The 18496-nt window shown below is 44.4% G+C and overlaps 1 protein-coding gene across 1 annotated transcript in view; it reads right to left on the bottom strand.

Moving 5' to 3' along the window:
- slc25a19 (solute carrier family 25 member 19) overlaps positions 1 to 18231 on the bottom strand; it is a 37367-nt gene extending 19136 nt beyond the window's left edge. The window contains exons 1-3 of the mRNA XM_068057856.1: positions 18014 to 18231; positions 5163 to 5318; positions 4229 to 4399 (exon numbers count right to left, since the gene is read on the bottom strand). Coding sequence (XP_067913957.1) covers positions 4229 to 4399; positions 5163 to 5318; positions 18014 to 18145 — 459 coding nt within the window. The 5' untranslated portion in view covers positions 18146 to 18231. The remainder of the gene's footprint in view (positions 1 to 4228; positions 4400 to 5162; positions 5319 to 18013) is intronic.
- Between the last annotated feature and the right edge of the window lie 265 nt (positions 18232 to 18496).

The following is an 18496-nucleotide window of genomic DNA, read 5'->3' as shown; positions in this document are numbered from 1 at the left end:
ACCGAATCTGCCCAGGTTAAGTGGAATCAAAAATTGGTAGGCAAAACTGAAATGGAACAATGGGCTGTCTTTAAAGAGGAGATGGTTCAGGTACAGTTGAGGTACATTCCCATGAAGGAGAAAGGTAGAACAAAGGCAGAGCTCCCTGGATGATGAAAGAGATAGAGAGTAAGATGAAGCAGAGCACAAAAAGAATACATACGATAGATGTCAAGTTGATAATACAATTGAGAACCAGGCTGAATATAGAAACTTCAGAGCAGAAGCAAAAAAATTAATAAAGAGAAGCAAAGAGAGAGTATGGGAAGAGACTGGCAGCTAACATAAAAGGGAGTTCAAAAATCTTCTATAGGGACATAAATAGTAAAACAGTAGTAAGGGGAGCAGTGGGGTTGATTAGAAACTAAAATGATTTACGCATGGAGGCAGAGGGCATGACTGGGTACTAAATGACTACTTTGTATGTCTTTAACAAGGAGGGAAATGCTGCTAACGTCATAGTGAAAGAGGACGTAGTTGAGAGACTGGATAGACTAAAAATTGATAAAGAGGAGATATTAAAAAAGCAGATGTACTTAACATTGATAAGTCGGTTGTTGGCAGAAGAGTCGAGAACCAGAGGACACCGATTTAAGGTGACTGGCAAAAGAGGCAACGGCGACATAAACAATTTTTTTTTAAATGCAGCAAGTGGTTAGGATAAGTCAGCACCTACAGGTCAGTCAGTTTAACCTCAGTGGTGGGAAAGATTTTAGAAACAATAATCTGGGACCAAATTGATACTTACTTGACAAATGTGTATTATTGATTAAGGAAAGCCAACATGTATTGGTTAAGGGCAAATGTTGTTTAACTGAAATAAAAACAAGAAATGCTGGTAATACTCAGCAGGTCTGGCAGCATTTGTGCAGAGAGAAGCAGAGTTAATGTTTCAGGTCAGAGACCTGCAAGGTCAGAAGAGTCACTGACCTGAAACGTTAACTCTGCTTCTCTTTCCACAGATGCTGCCAGACCTGCTGAGTATTTCCAGCATTTCTTGTTTTTATTTCAGATTTCCAGCATCCACAGTATTTTGCCTTTTTGTTGTTTAACTAACTTGACTTAACTTCAAAACTAAGTGAAAAGAGCTCATGGACTTCTTTGTCACTAAGATTGAGACCATCCAACTAACTGCCTCTGCTGTGTTCCTCACCTCCACTAGCCCACCGAGCCCAAGTGCCTCTAACACTCCCCCTGCCCAAGCCCTGAACTCTCTTCTTTCTCTAGTTTCTCTATCTCCCATCTTGCCTGCTCTGAGCTCATTTGTCCATGAGACCCACCTCATGTTCCCTTGACCCTATTCCAACTCAACTTCTAACCACACAACTTCCCCTCCTGGTTCCCACGTTAGCTGATTATGTAAATGGTTCTCTCTCTTCAGGTATTGCCCATCGCTCCTTTAAATTTGTCATCATCAACCCTTTCCTCAAAAGACCCACCCTTGACCTCCCTGTCCTTACAAACTACCATCCCATTTCCAACCTCAGTTTCCTCTCCAAAGTCCTTGAATGTGTAGTCACCTCCCAAATCCTTGCCCGCCTTTCGCAGAATTCCTTGTTTGAATCCCTCCAATCAGGTTTTTGCCCCGCCGCAGTACCGAAACAGCTCTTATCAAAGTCATAAATAATATCCAACGTAACTGTGACAAAGGCAAACTTTCCCTCCTCTTCCTTCTCGACCAATCTGCAACCTTTGACACAGGCTGACCATACCATCCTCCTCTAATGCCTCTCCATTGCTATCCACCTGGCTGGGACTGCTCTCTTCTGATTTAATTTTTAACTAAATTGTATCCAAAGTTATCATAAGCAATGGCTTCACTCCCTGCTCCCGCACCATTACCTCTGGTGAGTCCCAAGGATCTAACCTTGGCCCCTCCTATTTCTCATCTACAAGCTGCCCCTCAGACATCTGAAAGCAGAGTATTAGTTTTCACATGTATGCAGACGATACTCAGCTCTACCTCACCACCTCTCGATTCCTCCACTGTTGCTAAATTATCAGACTGACTATCTGACATCCAGTACTGAATGAGCAGAAATTTCCTCTACTTAAATATTGGGAAGACGGAAGCCATCGTTTTTGGCCCCTGATCCAAACTCCATTGCCCAACTATAGACTCCATCCCTCTCCCTGGCAACAGTCTGAGATTAAACCAGTCTGTTCGCAAAGCTTGTGTCACCTTTGACCCCAAGAAAAGCTTCTGACCACATATTTGCACTAAGACTGCCTATTTCCACCTACACATCTTCGGACTTCAACCCTCTCTTGGCTCATCTGCTGCTGAAACCCTCATTCATACCTCTGTTACCTCTAGACTTGTCTATTCCAACACACCCCTGGCTGGTCTCCCAAGTTCTGCCCTCCTTAAACTTGAAATCATCCAAAACTCTGCTGCCCGTGTCTTAACTCGCACCAAGTCTCATTCCCCTATCACCCCTGTGCTCGCTGACCTATGCTCGCTCCCAGTCAAGTGACATCTAATTTTAAAATTCTCATCTATTTTCAAATCCCTCCATGGCCTCGCACCCCCCTCCCCATCTCTTTAATCTCCTCCAACCCCACAAACCTCAGATAAATGCACTCCCCTAATTCTGGCCTCGAGCATCCCCAATTTTAAAGCGCTCCCCCAATGGTGGCCATGCCTTTGGATGCTTAGGCCCTAAGCACTGGAATTCCCTCCCTACACCTCCCCGTGCCGCTTCCTCACTTACCACCTTTAAGAGACTTGTTAAAACCTACCTCTTTCACCAAACCTTTGATCATCTAACCTAATATCACATGTGGCGCAGTGTCATATTTTATTTTATCTTGCTCCAGAGAAGCACCTTAGACCGTTTTATTACATTAAAGGCGCTATATAAATATAAGTAGTTGTTGATTGAATTTTTTGATGAGGTAACAGATGGCTGATGAGGGCAATGCAGTTGATGCGATGTATGTGGATTTCCAAAAGGCGTTCATTGAAGTGCCACTTAACAGGCTTGTCAGCAAAGTCAAAGCCCAGCTTTGGGACAGTGGCAGTACGGGCACAAAGTTGGTTGAGTGACAGGAAACAGACAGGAATGGGAAACAGTTGTTTTCAGACTGGAAGAAGGTATATGAGGTTCCCCAGCGGTTGGTACTAGGACCACTGTTTGTCTTGTTCTTTATTAATGACCTAGACTTGGGTGTGCAGGGCACAATTTCAAAATTTGCCGATGACACAAAACTTGGAAGTATTGTGAACTGTGAGGAGGATAGTGTTGGTCTTCAAGAGGACATAAACAGGCTGGTGGAATGGGCAGACACATGGCAGATGAAATTTAATGCAGAGAAGCATGAAGTGACACATTTTGGTAGGAAGTACAAGGAGATGCAATATAAAATAAAGGGTACAATTCTAAAGGAGGTGCAGGAGCAAGGGGACCTGGGGATGTACATGCACAAATTATTGAAGGTGACAGGACAGGTTGAGAAAGTGGTTAATAAAGCATACGGAATCCTGGGCTTTATAAATAGAGGCATGGAATACAAAAGCAAGGAAGCTATGGTGAACCTTTATAAAACACTGGGTCAGCCACACTGAGTATTGTGCCCAATTCTGAGCATCACACTTTAGGAAGGATGTGAAGGCTTTAGAAAGGATTCAGAAAATATTTATGAGAATGGTTCCAGGGATGAGGGACTTCAGTTATGAGGATAGCTTGGAGAAACTGGGGCTGTTCTCCTTAGAGAAGGGAAGATTGAGAGGAGATTTGATAGAGATGTTCAAAATCATGAAGGATCTGGACAGATTAGAAAGGGAGAAACTGTTCCCATTGGCAAAAGGCTTGAGAACCAGAGGACACCGATTTAAGGTGAGTGGCAAAAGAACCAAAGGTGACAGGAGGACGCAGTGAGTGGTTAGGATCTGGAACGTACTGTCTGAGTGTGGGGTGCAGTCAGATTTAATTGGGGCTTTCAGGAGGGAATTGGATAATTACCCAGAGAAAAGATTTTGAGACCTACGGGGAAAGGGCGGGAAGTGGGAATAGCTGAGTTGCTCTTAGAGAAGCAGCATGGACCTGAAGGGTGGAATAGCCTCCTTCTGTGCTGTAACCTTGCTAGGATTCTAGGGATGCCTGTGTTTTATTGCCTTTTACTTCCCGCTTACCATCGCAATTCCCCCCGCCCCTCAGTCACCACACACCAACCCCCACATCCTCACCTTGGGTTCTCCCTGCGCCACAAATCTGGTGCGAAGCGTGTCGAGTGGCTGCACAGTGACCGTGGCCGAACATGCCGCCAGGCCCCCGCACACAAAGTGCATAAAGGGATTCCTCGAGTCATACATCATGGCATTGTGGACAAACTTTGTTAGAAACTCAAAACTCACAAACTGGAAGACGAAGAAAAAAATACTGGAGTTAATTAGCCACCTGGCAACAAGAATAATACAAATGGAAAGAACTTGCATTTCAACCTAGTGCTTTACAGCAAATGCCAATTGAACTGTAGTCATCATTGCATTGTAGGAAAGGCAGCAGCCAATTTGCACACAGCAAACTCCTACAATCAGCAATGTGGTAATGACCAGATACTCTGTTTTTAGTAATATTGATTGAAGGATAAAAAGTGGCCCGGACACGCGGAAACAACTCCCATGCTCTTCTTCAAATAGCGTCACGGGATCTTTTATGTACACCCGAGAGGGCAAACAGTGTCTCTGTTTAACGTCTCATTTGAAAACATTGGCACCCCCTCAGTACTGCACTGAAGTGTTACTCTGGAGAACGTGTTCAGGGTCTGGAGTGGGCTTGGGACCAATGACCTCCTTACTCAGAAGTGAGAGGATTACCACTGAACCTCTGGAGAGTTTTCCAATAAATAGAAACATTTTAGAGCTTAAGAATCTATCGATCTAAAACTGCCTTGGTGGGATTAAAATGCCCATTCTCTCAATAACTAGTCCAGTAATAGAACCACTACACTACCAGGACCCCATTCCATTCTCCAGTACTCTCATGCCTCAGCTCAATAAGCACAAACATTCACACATAAACTAAATTTAAAAATAACACCAAGTAAGAAAAGTGATACTTTGCCACATGTTAAGATGCTCTTAAAGGGTTCACGGAGAGAAATCGAAACTTGTATCGCACCTGAACAGCTCCATAAGAGATGGAGAGTAGCTGTGCTGGAACATGGCCTTTCCAGAATGCCCGCAAACCCTCCTCTCGGAATATTGTGCTGGTTGCCTGTAGAATGCCGTGATATTTGGCCGCCGGCTCCAACAGTGACAAACGCTCGATTTGAAGCTGAAAAACAAAATCAGAGCAACAGAAATGAGAATAGCCCTGAAATTAGCGGCCACACAAGATTTGGGCGGATGGTTGAAGGAAAATGCAGTGATCCACTTCAGGATGGTTTCCAAATCTCCGGAGAGAGTATCACCCCGTGATCCATGGCAGATTCAATCCCTGCACTGAAAATGGCAAACTCATTTCCATGAATTCCATCAGCCAAATTCAATCCTGGCTAAACTTTACCTGGTCCACACTGCAGAGATTCACGTCACACACATCATAAACCCTAAAACGCTGAGGTACACTATTACCTGTGTCTAATAGAGGGTGTGAATATGTACCGGTGTACAGTCCAAAAGACGGTGTGCGTATACACAGCCAGTTTACGATATGGATTATATACATCACTGATTCCGCTATGGGGCAAAATATACACATAACCAATATTACACAATGAAACCTGGGCCGCCCACAATTGGTATATTCACACACATCCTGTACCCGAGTGGCTCTGTACTTGCCCTGTGAATTCTCTCCTGTCTGGTTCTGTGGATATATTTGCCCAATCTTGAGTATACAGACCTAGTATTAGTGGGTGCATGTATATACCTGTCACTCTGGGTATTTACCCTTTTTGTGTTTCTACTTGGACACACACACAGACTCACATACAGACACACTCTCTCTAGCAATACATATAATGGCTGCACCGGGTATTTACTCATTAAGGCTCTGGATACTGCAAAGGCTATGGGCCCTAATGACATTCCGTCAAATGTACTGAAGACCTGTGCTCCAGAACTTGCCGCGCCCCTAGCCAAGCTGTTCCAGTATAGCTACAACACTGGCATCTATCTGGCAATGTAGAAAATTGCCCAGGTATGTCCTGTCCACAAAAAGCAGGACAAATCCAACTCGGCCCATTACCGCCCTATCAGTCTACTCCCGATCATCAGCAAAGTGACGGAAGGGGTTGTCAACAGTGCTACCAAGCAGCACTTGCTTAGCAATCACCTGCTCACTGAAGCTCAATTTGGGTTCCACCAGGGCCACTCAGCTCCTGACCTCATTACAGCTTTGGTCCAAACATGGACAAAACAGCTGAACTCCAGAGAGTGGCTGCCCTTGACATCAAGGCAGTATTTGACTAAGTATGACATCAAGGAGCCCTAGCAATACTGGAGTCAATGGGAATGAGGGGAAAACTCTCCGCTGGTTGGAGTCATACCTAGCACAAAGGAAGATGGTTGCGGTTGTTGGCGGTCAAATCATCTCAGTCCCAGGACATCACTGCAGGAGGTCTTCAGGGTCGTGTCCTTGGCCCAACCATCTTCAGCTGCTTCAAAGACCTTCCTTCCATTATAAGGTCAGAAGTGGGGATGTTTACTGATGATTGCACAATGTTCAGCACCAATCGCAACTCTTCAGATACTGAAGTAGCCCATGTCCAGATGCAGCAAGACCTGGACAATGTCCAGGCTTGAGCTGATAAGTGGCAAGTAATATTCACGCCACACAAGTGCCAGGCAATGACCATCTCAAACAAGAGAGAATCCAACCATCTCCCTTTGACATTCAATGGCATTACCATCGCTGAATCCCCCACTATCAACCTCCTGGGGGTTACCACTGACCAGAAACTGAACTGGACCAGCCACATAAATACTGTGGCTACAAGAGCAGGTCAGAGGCTAGGAATTTTGCATCGAATAACTCACTTCCTGACTCCCCAAAGCCTGTCCATTCATCAACAAGGCATAAGTCAGGAGTGTGATGGAATACCCTCCACTTGCCTGGATGGGTGCAGCTCCAACAACACACAAGAAGCTCGACACCATCCAGGACAAAGCAGCCCGCTTGATTGGCACCCAATCCACCACCTTCAACACCGATGCACAGTGGCAGCAGTGTGTACCATCTAAAGATGCACTGCAGCAAAGCACCAAGGCTCCTTCGACAGCACCTTCCAAACTTCTGACCTCTACCCCCTGGAAGGACAAGGGTCAGCAGATGCATGGGAACACCACCACTTGCAAGTTTCCGTCCAAGCCACACACCATCCTGACATGAAACCATAATCGCTGTTCCTTCACTGTCACTGGGTCAAAATCCTGGAACTCCCTAATGTTGGTGTACCTTCACCCCAAGGACTACAGCATCTCTTTCAATTCCTTTTTTCCCCCCTGTGTTTAGCTCGTCTCCCCTTAAATGCATCTATGCTATTTGCCTGAACCATTCCTGTGGTAGCAAGTTCCACATTCTAACCACATTCTAAAGCAGTTTTCCCACTATTCCCTATTGGATTTATTAGTGACTACCTTATATATGTGACCTCTAGTTCTGGACTCCCCCCACCTGGGGATATATTTTCTCTACATTTACCCAGTCATATAATCATAGAACAGTTACAGCACAGAAAGTGGCCATTCAGCCCATCGTACACATGCTGGCTCCCTGCAAATCCTTTCAGAATTTTAAAGGCTTCTATCAAGTCACCCCTCAGACTTCTCTTTTCTAGAGGAAAAGTCATCCCAGCCTCTTCAACCTTTCCCGACAGGCATAGCATCACAGTTCTGATGTCATCCTCGTGAATCTTTTTTTGCACCTGTCACACACACCGGAAATACAACGATACAAATTATGAACTAACTTTAAAGAGTTATGAAAAACTAACTTCGTCTTTTAAAACTGAACTTTTAAAAAGTGAACAATGGTCCAAAATGGCCACCGAAGAAAAAAGGGATTGGCCTTTATGTGTTCAAACTGTCTGACAAGGTCAAAGGACAAATCTTCAAAGCTAAGAGGTGTCAATTACACCGCATCCTAAAACATTCCAGAATTGAATGGCTTCTTCTGAAACATAGGAGGTGTGAAGTAGCCACATCCTGGGCCATTGTTTGATCACGATGGTCTCCTACCAGAAAGTGAGAAGTAACACAGCTTTACCTTAAAAGCAGACCAGCGAGGAAGAGAGAGAAGACAAAGAAACATCTAGCAGCTTGTTTTCCAGCAAGTGAGAAGGTACACGTCCTGCTGTAAAATTCTACATCTATATTAGACAGCAGTGACCTAGAAGTGATCCACCATCTTCAACTGAGTTTTCAATCGAGAGAAATCTACAATCAACTCAGGCCTGCACCCAATTTCCAAGAGAATTCAACAAGCTTATCGTGAATTCCTCCCCCCCCACTTTCCTTTTCTCCCCTCTCTATCTGTCTGTCTCGTGTGTGTGTGTGTGTGTGTGTGTGTGTACGCGTGCACATGCAGTCGAGCAAATGCGCGAGTGGATGCGTTGTGACAATTTCAGGATAAGGTGTATAATCAATAACCAATTGATTTTTCTGGGTTTTTTTAAACCTACAAGAAAACCTGCTGCTGCCTGTTTATTTGAAAAATAAAACCCCGAGGAGTTTATACCTTAATAGTAAAACACTTGCTGCGGTCAGCTGGAGGGTTGAACAGTAGGAACCACCCACATCGCACCATGTGGCCATAACACATCCTTTTCGTAATATGTAGACCAGAACTGTTCACAGTAATCCAAGTGTCATCTAACCGAGTGTCATGCACGGAAGGAGCCATGATGACAATGAAATGCAAGAATTATGAATTTAAAAAGTCAACCATTAAACAAAACCACAAGAACCAGGACACTGGTACCTCAGTCAAAATGGAGTAGCGGTCATGTGCCCCTCCTATACTGGGAATCTACAAACTTGTCTGCAACGATGGAACTCATTAATCTTATCTGAAATAGCTCTGGGAAAAGCCCATTGAAATTGAAAGGAGCACCATTACATATTGATGACTTCTAGCTGCATGAATTAATTAAGAAAGGGTTCTGGAGACAGACGGACTCACAGCCCAAACCAAAAATGAATAGGTGTGAAGTAGTCACATCATAACAGAATGGTCCTCATCCAGACATCAATAGACAGCCATGGATTCCACATCCTGGACCATTGTGCGGTCATGCCAGGTAAGAAGACCATGTGTCAACTAGCAGAAATTCTAATGTGATGGATTTTGAACTTGAAAGGTAGCCCTCTGGAGAGAGCGCGGAGATCAGCTCAGCACTTTCGGAAAACAGTGCAGCCAGAGGCTGTGGAAAGAGATCCAGCCAAGCAACAAGAAGCTCTGCTGCTAATTCTACACTTCAACTTTCTGCAGCCAAGAACTGAAAGTGACCACCACCTCCAGTGTGATGTCTTAACCACCCGAAATCTACAACACCTCAACAAGTTCAAGATTACAAACACCCAGGCCTACACCTTTAAAAGAGACTTCGAAGATTCAACCAGTTTACCGTAAACTACAAACACCTACCTCACTTTGAACTACATTCTACCCTTTTCCCTTTATCTATCTATTCTGGTGTGTGTGAGTGAGGTTGCGAACATTTCAGGAATTGTGTAAAAATAGTTCTTTTTTAAAAATCTATGAGCAAATCTATCATTTGTCTGTTTCTTTGACACACAGGGACTAACTCACCAGTTTTAACAAAACATGATTGTGGTCAGCTGAGAGGTGACGAGTGGGAACCACCCACACTCTTTTCCACTTGCCCGTAACAAATTGGGGGCTCGAAGCTGAGAATCTAAACAATCAGATTAAATGAGAGATTTGGAAACAGGAGGAAAATTGACCTCAAACTGTGGAAAATTGAACAAGCAGGTTTTCCCCATATCACTCTTTACTTCTCTATAGTGCTAGAAACAAAAGATATGGCCACATTTAATGTTGAAGAGTTTGCCGAGCAGAGAGACATATCCCATGATAAGTCAAATAAATTAAGTATTGAAGATTTAAAAACCCGAGCTGCCTAGGTGGGAGTCACTTTCAAACAAAAAACAAAGAAACCTGAAATAGGGAAGAATTTAGCTATCCATATTAACCTTGCTCCTGAATCTGAAGAAACAGGCATAGAAGCTAAAAGGATAAAATTACACTAGCTAAGATTCAAATGGAAAGGGACTTTGCAGTGCAAAAATTGGAATTGAAAAAGGAGAGGAAAGAATTTCAGCTTCAAAAGAAAAGAGAGTTTCAGTTGAAAAGAGAGGGAAATATAATTGCAGAGGAAAGAGGAAGCAGAAAGAAAGGCTGAGTTAGAAAGGCCACAAGTGTAAGATGAAAGTGCCACCAGCCACTCAAACCTAATCCCCAATTCGGAACAAAACTTTGATGTATCGAGACACTTACGATTGGTTCCAGAATTCAGTAAGCAAGAGGTCAAGCCCTATTTTATCCCCTTTGAGAAAATAACTACCAGGCTAAAACAGCCGAAAGAATATTGGACCCTCCTCTTATAAAGCAAATTGGTGGGCAGAGCTCGCACAGCTCAGTCCATGTTATCAAAGGAAAGCTCCCTTGATTATAAACAGATTAAAGCTGCTATATTAAATGCATATGAGTTAGTTTCTGATGCCTATCGGCAACAGTTTTGAAATGCTAGGAAAAAAACCTACTCAAACCTATACTGAATTTGAATGAATTTAAAACATGGCGTTTGATCGCTGGATCCGATCTCTCAAGCTAGACCTCATATGAAAATTTGAGAGAAGTGATTTTGCCTGAAGAGTTTAAGAATAGCATTCCCCTTAACATAAAGACTCATATTGAAGAGCAAAGAATTACAAGGGTAAGAGAAGCAGCTGAGAGGGCAGACGATTATGAGCTTACTCAAATCCTTTTATCAGGGGAAACCCTTCCTTAACAATCCACAGAGGTTTGGGAAGGACAAAAAGTAGGATAATAGAGAAACAACATGGTGTGCTAGTGAAAAGGAAAGCAAAAGTGAGAATGCAAGAAGCCCTCCATCAGTAAGGAAAGAAAATGCAGAGGGCAGGAATGTTTTCCATAGACCTGTGTGTTCCTATTGCAGTAAAGCAGGGCATGTGAAAACTGACTGCTGGAAATTAAAAGGGAAACCCATAAAATTTGTGGGCGTTCACAAGGCTGGCCTAGAAAAGGATACTAAAGCAGGCAACAAGCCAGGCAAGCCAGTGACCCTAACCACAGCAATGGACCCCTCAAAGAATACCGGCCTAGACGTGGCAGAAATAGAAAAGATCCCTAACGGTTATCAGGATTTTGTTTCAAAGATCCCCATACCCCTCTAATGAAACAGGCAAATCCAATGCCCTGCTGAGATACAGGAGCCACTCAATCCTTAATGCTCAGTGAAGGCATGACCTTTCTACCAGAGAGCTTGCTCAAGGCAAAGGTTCTGGTGAGAGGCATTGAAGGAGGATACATGTTAGTGCCCTTGTATCGGGTCCACCTGCATTGTGACCTGGTAGCTGGATTAGTTACAGTAGGGATGATTCATAGTCTGCCAGGGGTTGGAATAGATCTGCTGCTAGGCAATGATTTGGCTGTAGGTGAAGTAGTATCCATTCCAGTGGTCTCAGACCAGCCAAATAAGGCCAAGGAGACACAACAAATACAGGAGGAAGTCTCTGGAATCTTTCCTGCCTGCATAGTAACCCGGTCCATGGCTAATCAAGCTCTAACACAGCAGGCTGAGTTAGTAATTCAGCCAGATGACTCAGAAGTCTCGCTGCATGAAACATTTTTTTGGAGATTTAGGGGAGGTATACAACAGCCCCTCCTTAACTGAAATCCAGCAGACAGACCCCGATGTAAAAACAATAGGGTAGACAGCCTATTCTGAGGCAGAGGCCGAGAAACTGCCTGAGCGTTATTGAAGAAACAAAATCCTAATGAGGAAGTGGATACCCCCACAGCAACCCGCAGAAGAGGAGTGGACAGTAGTTCACCAAATTGTAGTTCACCCTAAATATCGCAGGCAGATTCTGAGGATTGCCCATGAAATTCCTATGGCTGGGCACGTGGGTATCAGAAAGTCCCAGGCCTGGATAGGCCAACACTTTTACTGGGCACAAATTCATGAAGATTTGGTTTTGTTGGACCAGTCATACCTGCCAAGTTGTTGGGAAAGCGCAACCTACAAATCAAACTTGCTCCAATGATCCCCATTCCTGCGTTCGAGGAACCTTTCAGTAGAGTTCTAATTGATTGCATGGGACTGCTACCCAAAACCAGGGCAAGTTATCAATACCTTTTAACCATCACGGATATGGCCACCCGATTCCCAGAAGCCGTACCCTTAAAGAAAGTTACTGCCAAAGCTGTAGTTGAGGGGCTGACCCAATTTTGCACACAAAACAACTTACCCAAAGAAATTCAGTCCAATCAAGGGAATAATTTCATGTCCTGAATACTCAGGACACAGCCTTGGTATCGAACAGTTGAAATCTTCAGCAAACCATCCAGAGTCTCAAGGGGCTCTGGAACGCTACCATCAAACCCTGAAAGCCATGATCAGGGCATATTGCTGTGATTACCCCCATGACTGGGAGAAAGGAATAGCTTTCTTGCTGTTTGCTACTAAAGATTCACCAAACAAATCCACAGGTTTCAGCTGATTTGAATTAGTTTTTGGACATGAGGCAGGAGGACCCCTGAAAGTAAAGCAAAAATCCTGGATCAAAAGGAGGAATCATCATTACTAAATTACATGTCCACCTTTCACGAGAAACTTTTAAAATCCTGTGCTGTAGCAAAAGAACACCTAAAAATATGAAAAGGCAAGCAGACAGAAAGTTTGTAGTCTGAGAATTCAAACCAGAGGACCAGGTTCTGGTACTGTTACCATTAGAAGGCAAACCCCTAAAAGCCAGATTCAGTGGCCCATACAGTATAGAAAAAAAGATGAATGACGTGAATTACTTGATTAATATCCCAGACGAGAGAAAAAAGCCACATCAATATGTTAAAACAGGACCTAGCCGAGAACCAGATAGACCTGTAAGTGCATGCCAAACAGTTAAGAGCAATAGAGGAAGACAGCCCTAGCGAAGAAGAACTAGATGAGGAAGAGAACCCACAGAACTTCAATTGCACCCCTCACCATAACACTGGAAAACACAAATAGGAGACTAGACACCATAGTTAACTATCTCACTGACCAGCAGAGACAGGATCTAGCAACACTGCTAAGAGAGTTTGAGGAAATTTGCAGGGACAAACCAGGACGCACATCCTTAACAATACACAATGTGGGAGAGACCCCCCCAATAAAGCAACACCCATGCAGACTAAGCCCTGACAAATTGGCTCAGGTCCACAGAGATTCAAATCTACATCGACCACAATCCCCTAACATTTCTGGAAAAATACAAAGTTAAAAATTCCAGACTATTTTGATGGCCGGAGTAGCAAACTCCATTCAGTGGGAACTACTCACACCCCTTTCCGCCTGTCCGTAACACAAGGTTCTATACAGGTTTTACACGACATCTCTGCTTTACAATTCTATTCTTCTGGAAATGAACTTATTAACTTGCAATGTCACCTTTAATGATTTGTGAAGAACTACCCCTACACCCCTTTGTTGCTCTATTCCATTTGACTCTTACCTAAGCAGTATTTTTTTATATTCTTTCAGGGTTATGTGGGCGTCGCTGGCTAGGTCACCATTCATTGCCCAACCCTAATTGCCCTTGAGAAGGTGGTGGTGAGCTGCCTTCTTGAACCGCTGCAGCCCTTGGGGTGTTGGGACACCAACAGTGCTGTTAGGAAGGGAGTTTTAGGTTTTTGATCCAGCGACAGTGAAGGAACGGCAATATAGTTCCAAGTCAGGATGGTGTGTGGCTTGGAGGGGAACTTGCAAGTGGTGGTGTTCCCGTGCATCTGCTGCCCTTGTCCTTCTAGGTGGTGGAGATAGTGGGTTTTTATTATTTATCTATTTATTGAGGGATATAGCACTGAAACAGGCCCTTCGACCCACCGAGTCTGTGCCGACCAACAACCACCAATTTATACTAACCCTACATTAATCCCATATTCTCTACCACATCCCCACCATTCTCCTACCACTTACCTACACTAGGGGCAATTTACAATGGCCAATTTACCCATCAACCTGCAAGTCTTTTGGTGGTGGGAGGAAACCGGAGCACCCAGTGGAAACCCACGCGGTCACAGGGAGAACTTGCAAACTCCGCACAGGCAGTACCCAGAACTGAACCTGGGTCGCTGGAGCTGTGAGGCTGCTAACCACTGTGCCGGTTTGGAAGGTGCTGTCTAAGAACCTTGGTGAGTTGCAACAGTGCATCTTGTAGATGGTACACACTGCTGCTACTGTGTGTCAGTGGTGGAGGGAGTGAATGTTTGTGGATGGGGTGCTAATCAACTGGGCTGTTTTGTCCTGGATGGTGTCGAGCTTCTTGTGAGTTTTTGGAGCTGCACCCGTCCAGGCAAGTGGAGAGTATTCCATCACACACCAGACTTGTGCCTTGTAGATGGTGGACAGGCTTTGAGGAGTCAGGAGCTAAGTTACTTGCCACAGAATTCCCAGTCTCTGACCTGCTCTTGTAGCCACAGCATTTATGTGGCTACTCCAGTTCAGTTTCTGGTCAATGGTGACTGCCCCCGCCCCTCCCCAGGTGGTTGATAGCGATGGTAATGTCATTGAACATCAAGGGGACATGGTTAGATTCTCTCTTGTTTGAAATGGTCATTGCCTGGCACTTGTGTGGCAAGTATGTTACTTGTCACTTATCAGCCCAAGTCTGAATGCTATCCAGGTCTTGCTGCATGTGGACACGGGCTGCTTCAGTATCTGAGGGGTCACGAATGGTGCTGAACATTGTGCAATCAGCAGCAAACATCCATATTTCTGACCTTATGATGGAGGGAAGGTCATTGATGAAGTAGTTGAAGATGGCTGGGCCTAGGACACTGCCCTGAGGAACTCCTGCAGTGATGTCCTGGGACTGAGATGATTTACCTCCAACAGCCACAACCATCTTCCTTTGTGCTAGGTATGATTCCAACCAGTGGAGTTTTCCCCCTGATTCCCATTGACTTCAATTTTGCTAGGGCTCCTCGATGCCATACTCGGTCAAATGCTGCCTTGCTGTCAAGGGCAATCCCTTGACGGCTTCCTTGTGGCCTGCTGACTCATCCAATCAAAATGTGCCACTTCACACTTACCTATATTGAATTTAATTTACCAAGTACACACCCATTCTGTTAATTTATTACTATCTTATTGCAGTTCGTCAATTATCTTATTGCAGCTTGTCACAGTCTTCCTTTGTGTTAACTGTACCTCGCAATTTGACATCATTCTCAAATTTTGAAATTGGACTTTGAAGGCCAAATCTTTACTGCAAATTGATAACAGTGGTCCAGCAGCTGTCCCTTTGAAACTCCAAAGGGCTTGTCCTTGCACTCTGTTTCGAACAACAGTTTAACATTTGCAATTCTCCAATTGCATCTGATCTAGTCCTGATGACTTATCAATTTGAAGGACAGCTAATCTTTCTGATACGTCCTATTTAACAATCTTTAGTCCATCTAGTGTCTGAACTACCTTCTCTTTCATTATGACTTTAGCAGCATCTTTTCCCTTTTCCCAGTGCCCTGTATAGTTGCACATTATAACCAGGTATTTACTTGCTGTCCTGTATAATTAGCAACTATTACCGAATATTAACCCACCACCCTGTATAATTACCCACTGCCCTATAGTTACCCACGATTACTGGGTATTTACCCAATTCCCTGTACAGTTACCCACTATTACTGGGTATTTACCCGATTCCCTGTAGTTACCCACGATTACTGGGTATTTACCCGATTCCCTGTAGTTACCCACGATTACTGGGTATTTACCCGATTCCCTGTACAGTTACCCACTATTACTGGGTGTTTACCGATTCCCTGTAGTTACCCACGATTACTGGGTATTTACCCGATTCCCTGTACAGTTACCCACTATTACTGGGTATTTACCCGATTCCCTGTAGTTACCCACTATTATTGGGTATTTACCCGATTCCCTGTAGTTACCCACTATTATTGGGTATTTACCCGATTCCCTGTAGTTACCCACTATTATTGGGTATTTACCCGATTCCCTGTAGTTACCCACTATTACTGGGTATTTACCCGATTCCCTGTAGTTACCCACGATTACTGGGTATTTACCTGATTCCCTGTAGTTACCCACGATTACTGGGTATTTACCCGATTCCCTGTAGTTACCCACGATTACTGGGTATTTACCCGATTCCCTGCAGTTACCCACGATTACTGGGTATTTACCTGATTCCCTGTAGTTACCCACGATTACTGGGTATTTACCCGATTCCCTGTAGTTACCCACTATTACTGGGCATTTACCCGATTCCCTGTAGTTACCCACGATTACTGGGTATTTACCCGATTCCCTGTAGTTACCCACGATTACTGGGTATTTACCCGATTCTCTGTAGTTACCCACGATTACTGGGCATTTACCCGATTCCCTGTAGTTACCCACTATTACTGGGCATTTACCCGATTCCCTGTAGTTACCCACTATTACTGGGTATTTACCCGATTCCCTGTAGTTACCCACTATTACTGGGTATTTACCGATTCCCTGTAGTTACCCACTATTACTGGGTATTTACCCGATTCCCTGTAGTTACCCACTATTACTGGGTATTTACCCGATTCCCTGTAGTTACCCACTATTACTGGGTATTTACCGATTCCCTGTAGTTACCCACTATTACTGGGTATTTACCCGATTCCCTGTAGTTACCCACTATTACTGGGTATTTACCCAATTCCCTGTAGTTACCCACTATTACTGGGTATTTACCGATTCCCTGTAGTTACCCACTATTACTGGGTATTTACCCGATTCCCTGTAGTTACCCACTATTACTGGGTATTTACCGATTCCCTGTAGTTACCCACTATTACTGGGTATTTACCCAATTCCCTGTAGTTACCCACTATTACTGGGTATTTACCCGATTCCCTGTAGTTACCCACTATTACTGGGTATTTACCCAATTCCCTGTAGTTACCCACTATTACTGGGTATTTACCCGATTCCCTGTAGTTACCCACTATTACTGGGTATTTACCGATTCCCTGTAGTTACCCACTATTACTGGGTATTTACCCGATTCCCTGTAGTTACCCACTATTACTGGGTATTTACCCAATTCCCTGTAGTTACCCACTATTACTGGGTATTTACCGATTCCCTGTAGTTACCCACTATTACTGGGTATTTACCCGATTCCCTGTAGTTACCCACTATTACTGGGTATTTACCCAATTCCCCGTAGTTACCCACTATTACTGGGTATTTACCGATTCCCTGTAGTTACCCACTATTACTGGGTATTTACCGATTCCCTGTAGTTACCCACTATTACTGGGTATTTACCCGATTCCCTGTAGTTACCCACTATTACTGGGTATTTACCCAATTCCCCGTAGTTACCCACTATTACTGGGTATTTACCGATTCCCTGTAGTTACCCACTATTACTGGGTATTTACCCGATTCCCTGTAGTTACCCACTATTACTGGGTATTTACCGATTCCCTGTAGTTACCCACTATTACTGGGTATTTACCCGATTCCCTGTAGTTACCCACTATTACTGGGTATTTACCCAATTCCCCGTAGTTACCCACTATTACTGGGTATTTACCGATTCCCTGTAGTTACCCACTATTACTGGGTATTTACCCGATTCCCTGTAGTTACCCACTATTACTGGGTATTTACCGATTCCCTGTAGTTACCCACTATTACTGGGTATTTACCCGATTCCCTGTAGTTACCCACTATTACTGGGTATTTACCCGCTGCTATTCCCCCTCTTTACCTGGAACCGGATTTTGATGACATCCAGAGGGTTGATGAGCACTCGGGTCAGGAGCCCGGACACTGACCCGGCCACCGCCACCTGGGTGGAAGACAGGCTGCCTTCTTCGGCCCGGGGGTCATAACCAACCATTGCCAGCCCGCGGCTCCCACGCACACGGAGCTCCGGCTCCCGCTCCCTCGTCAACCCAAGGACAAACCCCGCCACCGGAAGCGGCAATGTTTTGATTGACAGCTGCTCCAATCAATTACAGAAGATCGTAACCAGTACACTCGCCCACAACCCTCCCGTCGATATGAGATGATTGACATCTCGGTTAGCCACACAGCCACACACGCACAGAGAGCCAATCACATTTCGAGGGGGCGGGACATTCAAGAACTCGATCCGCTCTCCCATAAGACTTTCCCAATGCCCAGGACCTGAGGGGGGATAGAATTGTACAAATATTATTAAACACTAATTAGGTAGAATAGTGTAAAA

Source organism: Heterodontus francisci, chromosome 26 (assembly GCF_036365525.1).
Source record: "Heterodontus francisci isolate sHetFra1 chromosome 26, sHetFra1.hap1, whole genome shotgun sequence".
NCBI lineage: Eukaryota > Metazoa > Chordata > Chondrichthyes > Heterodontiformes > Heterodontidae > Heterodontus > Heterodontus francisci.
The sequence above is the reverse complement of the archived record's forward strand: the minus strand, read 5'-3'. Positions and strand labels throughout refer to the sequence as shown.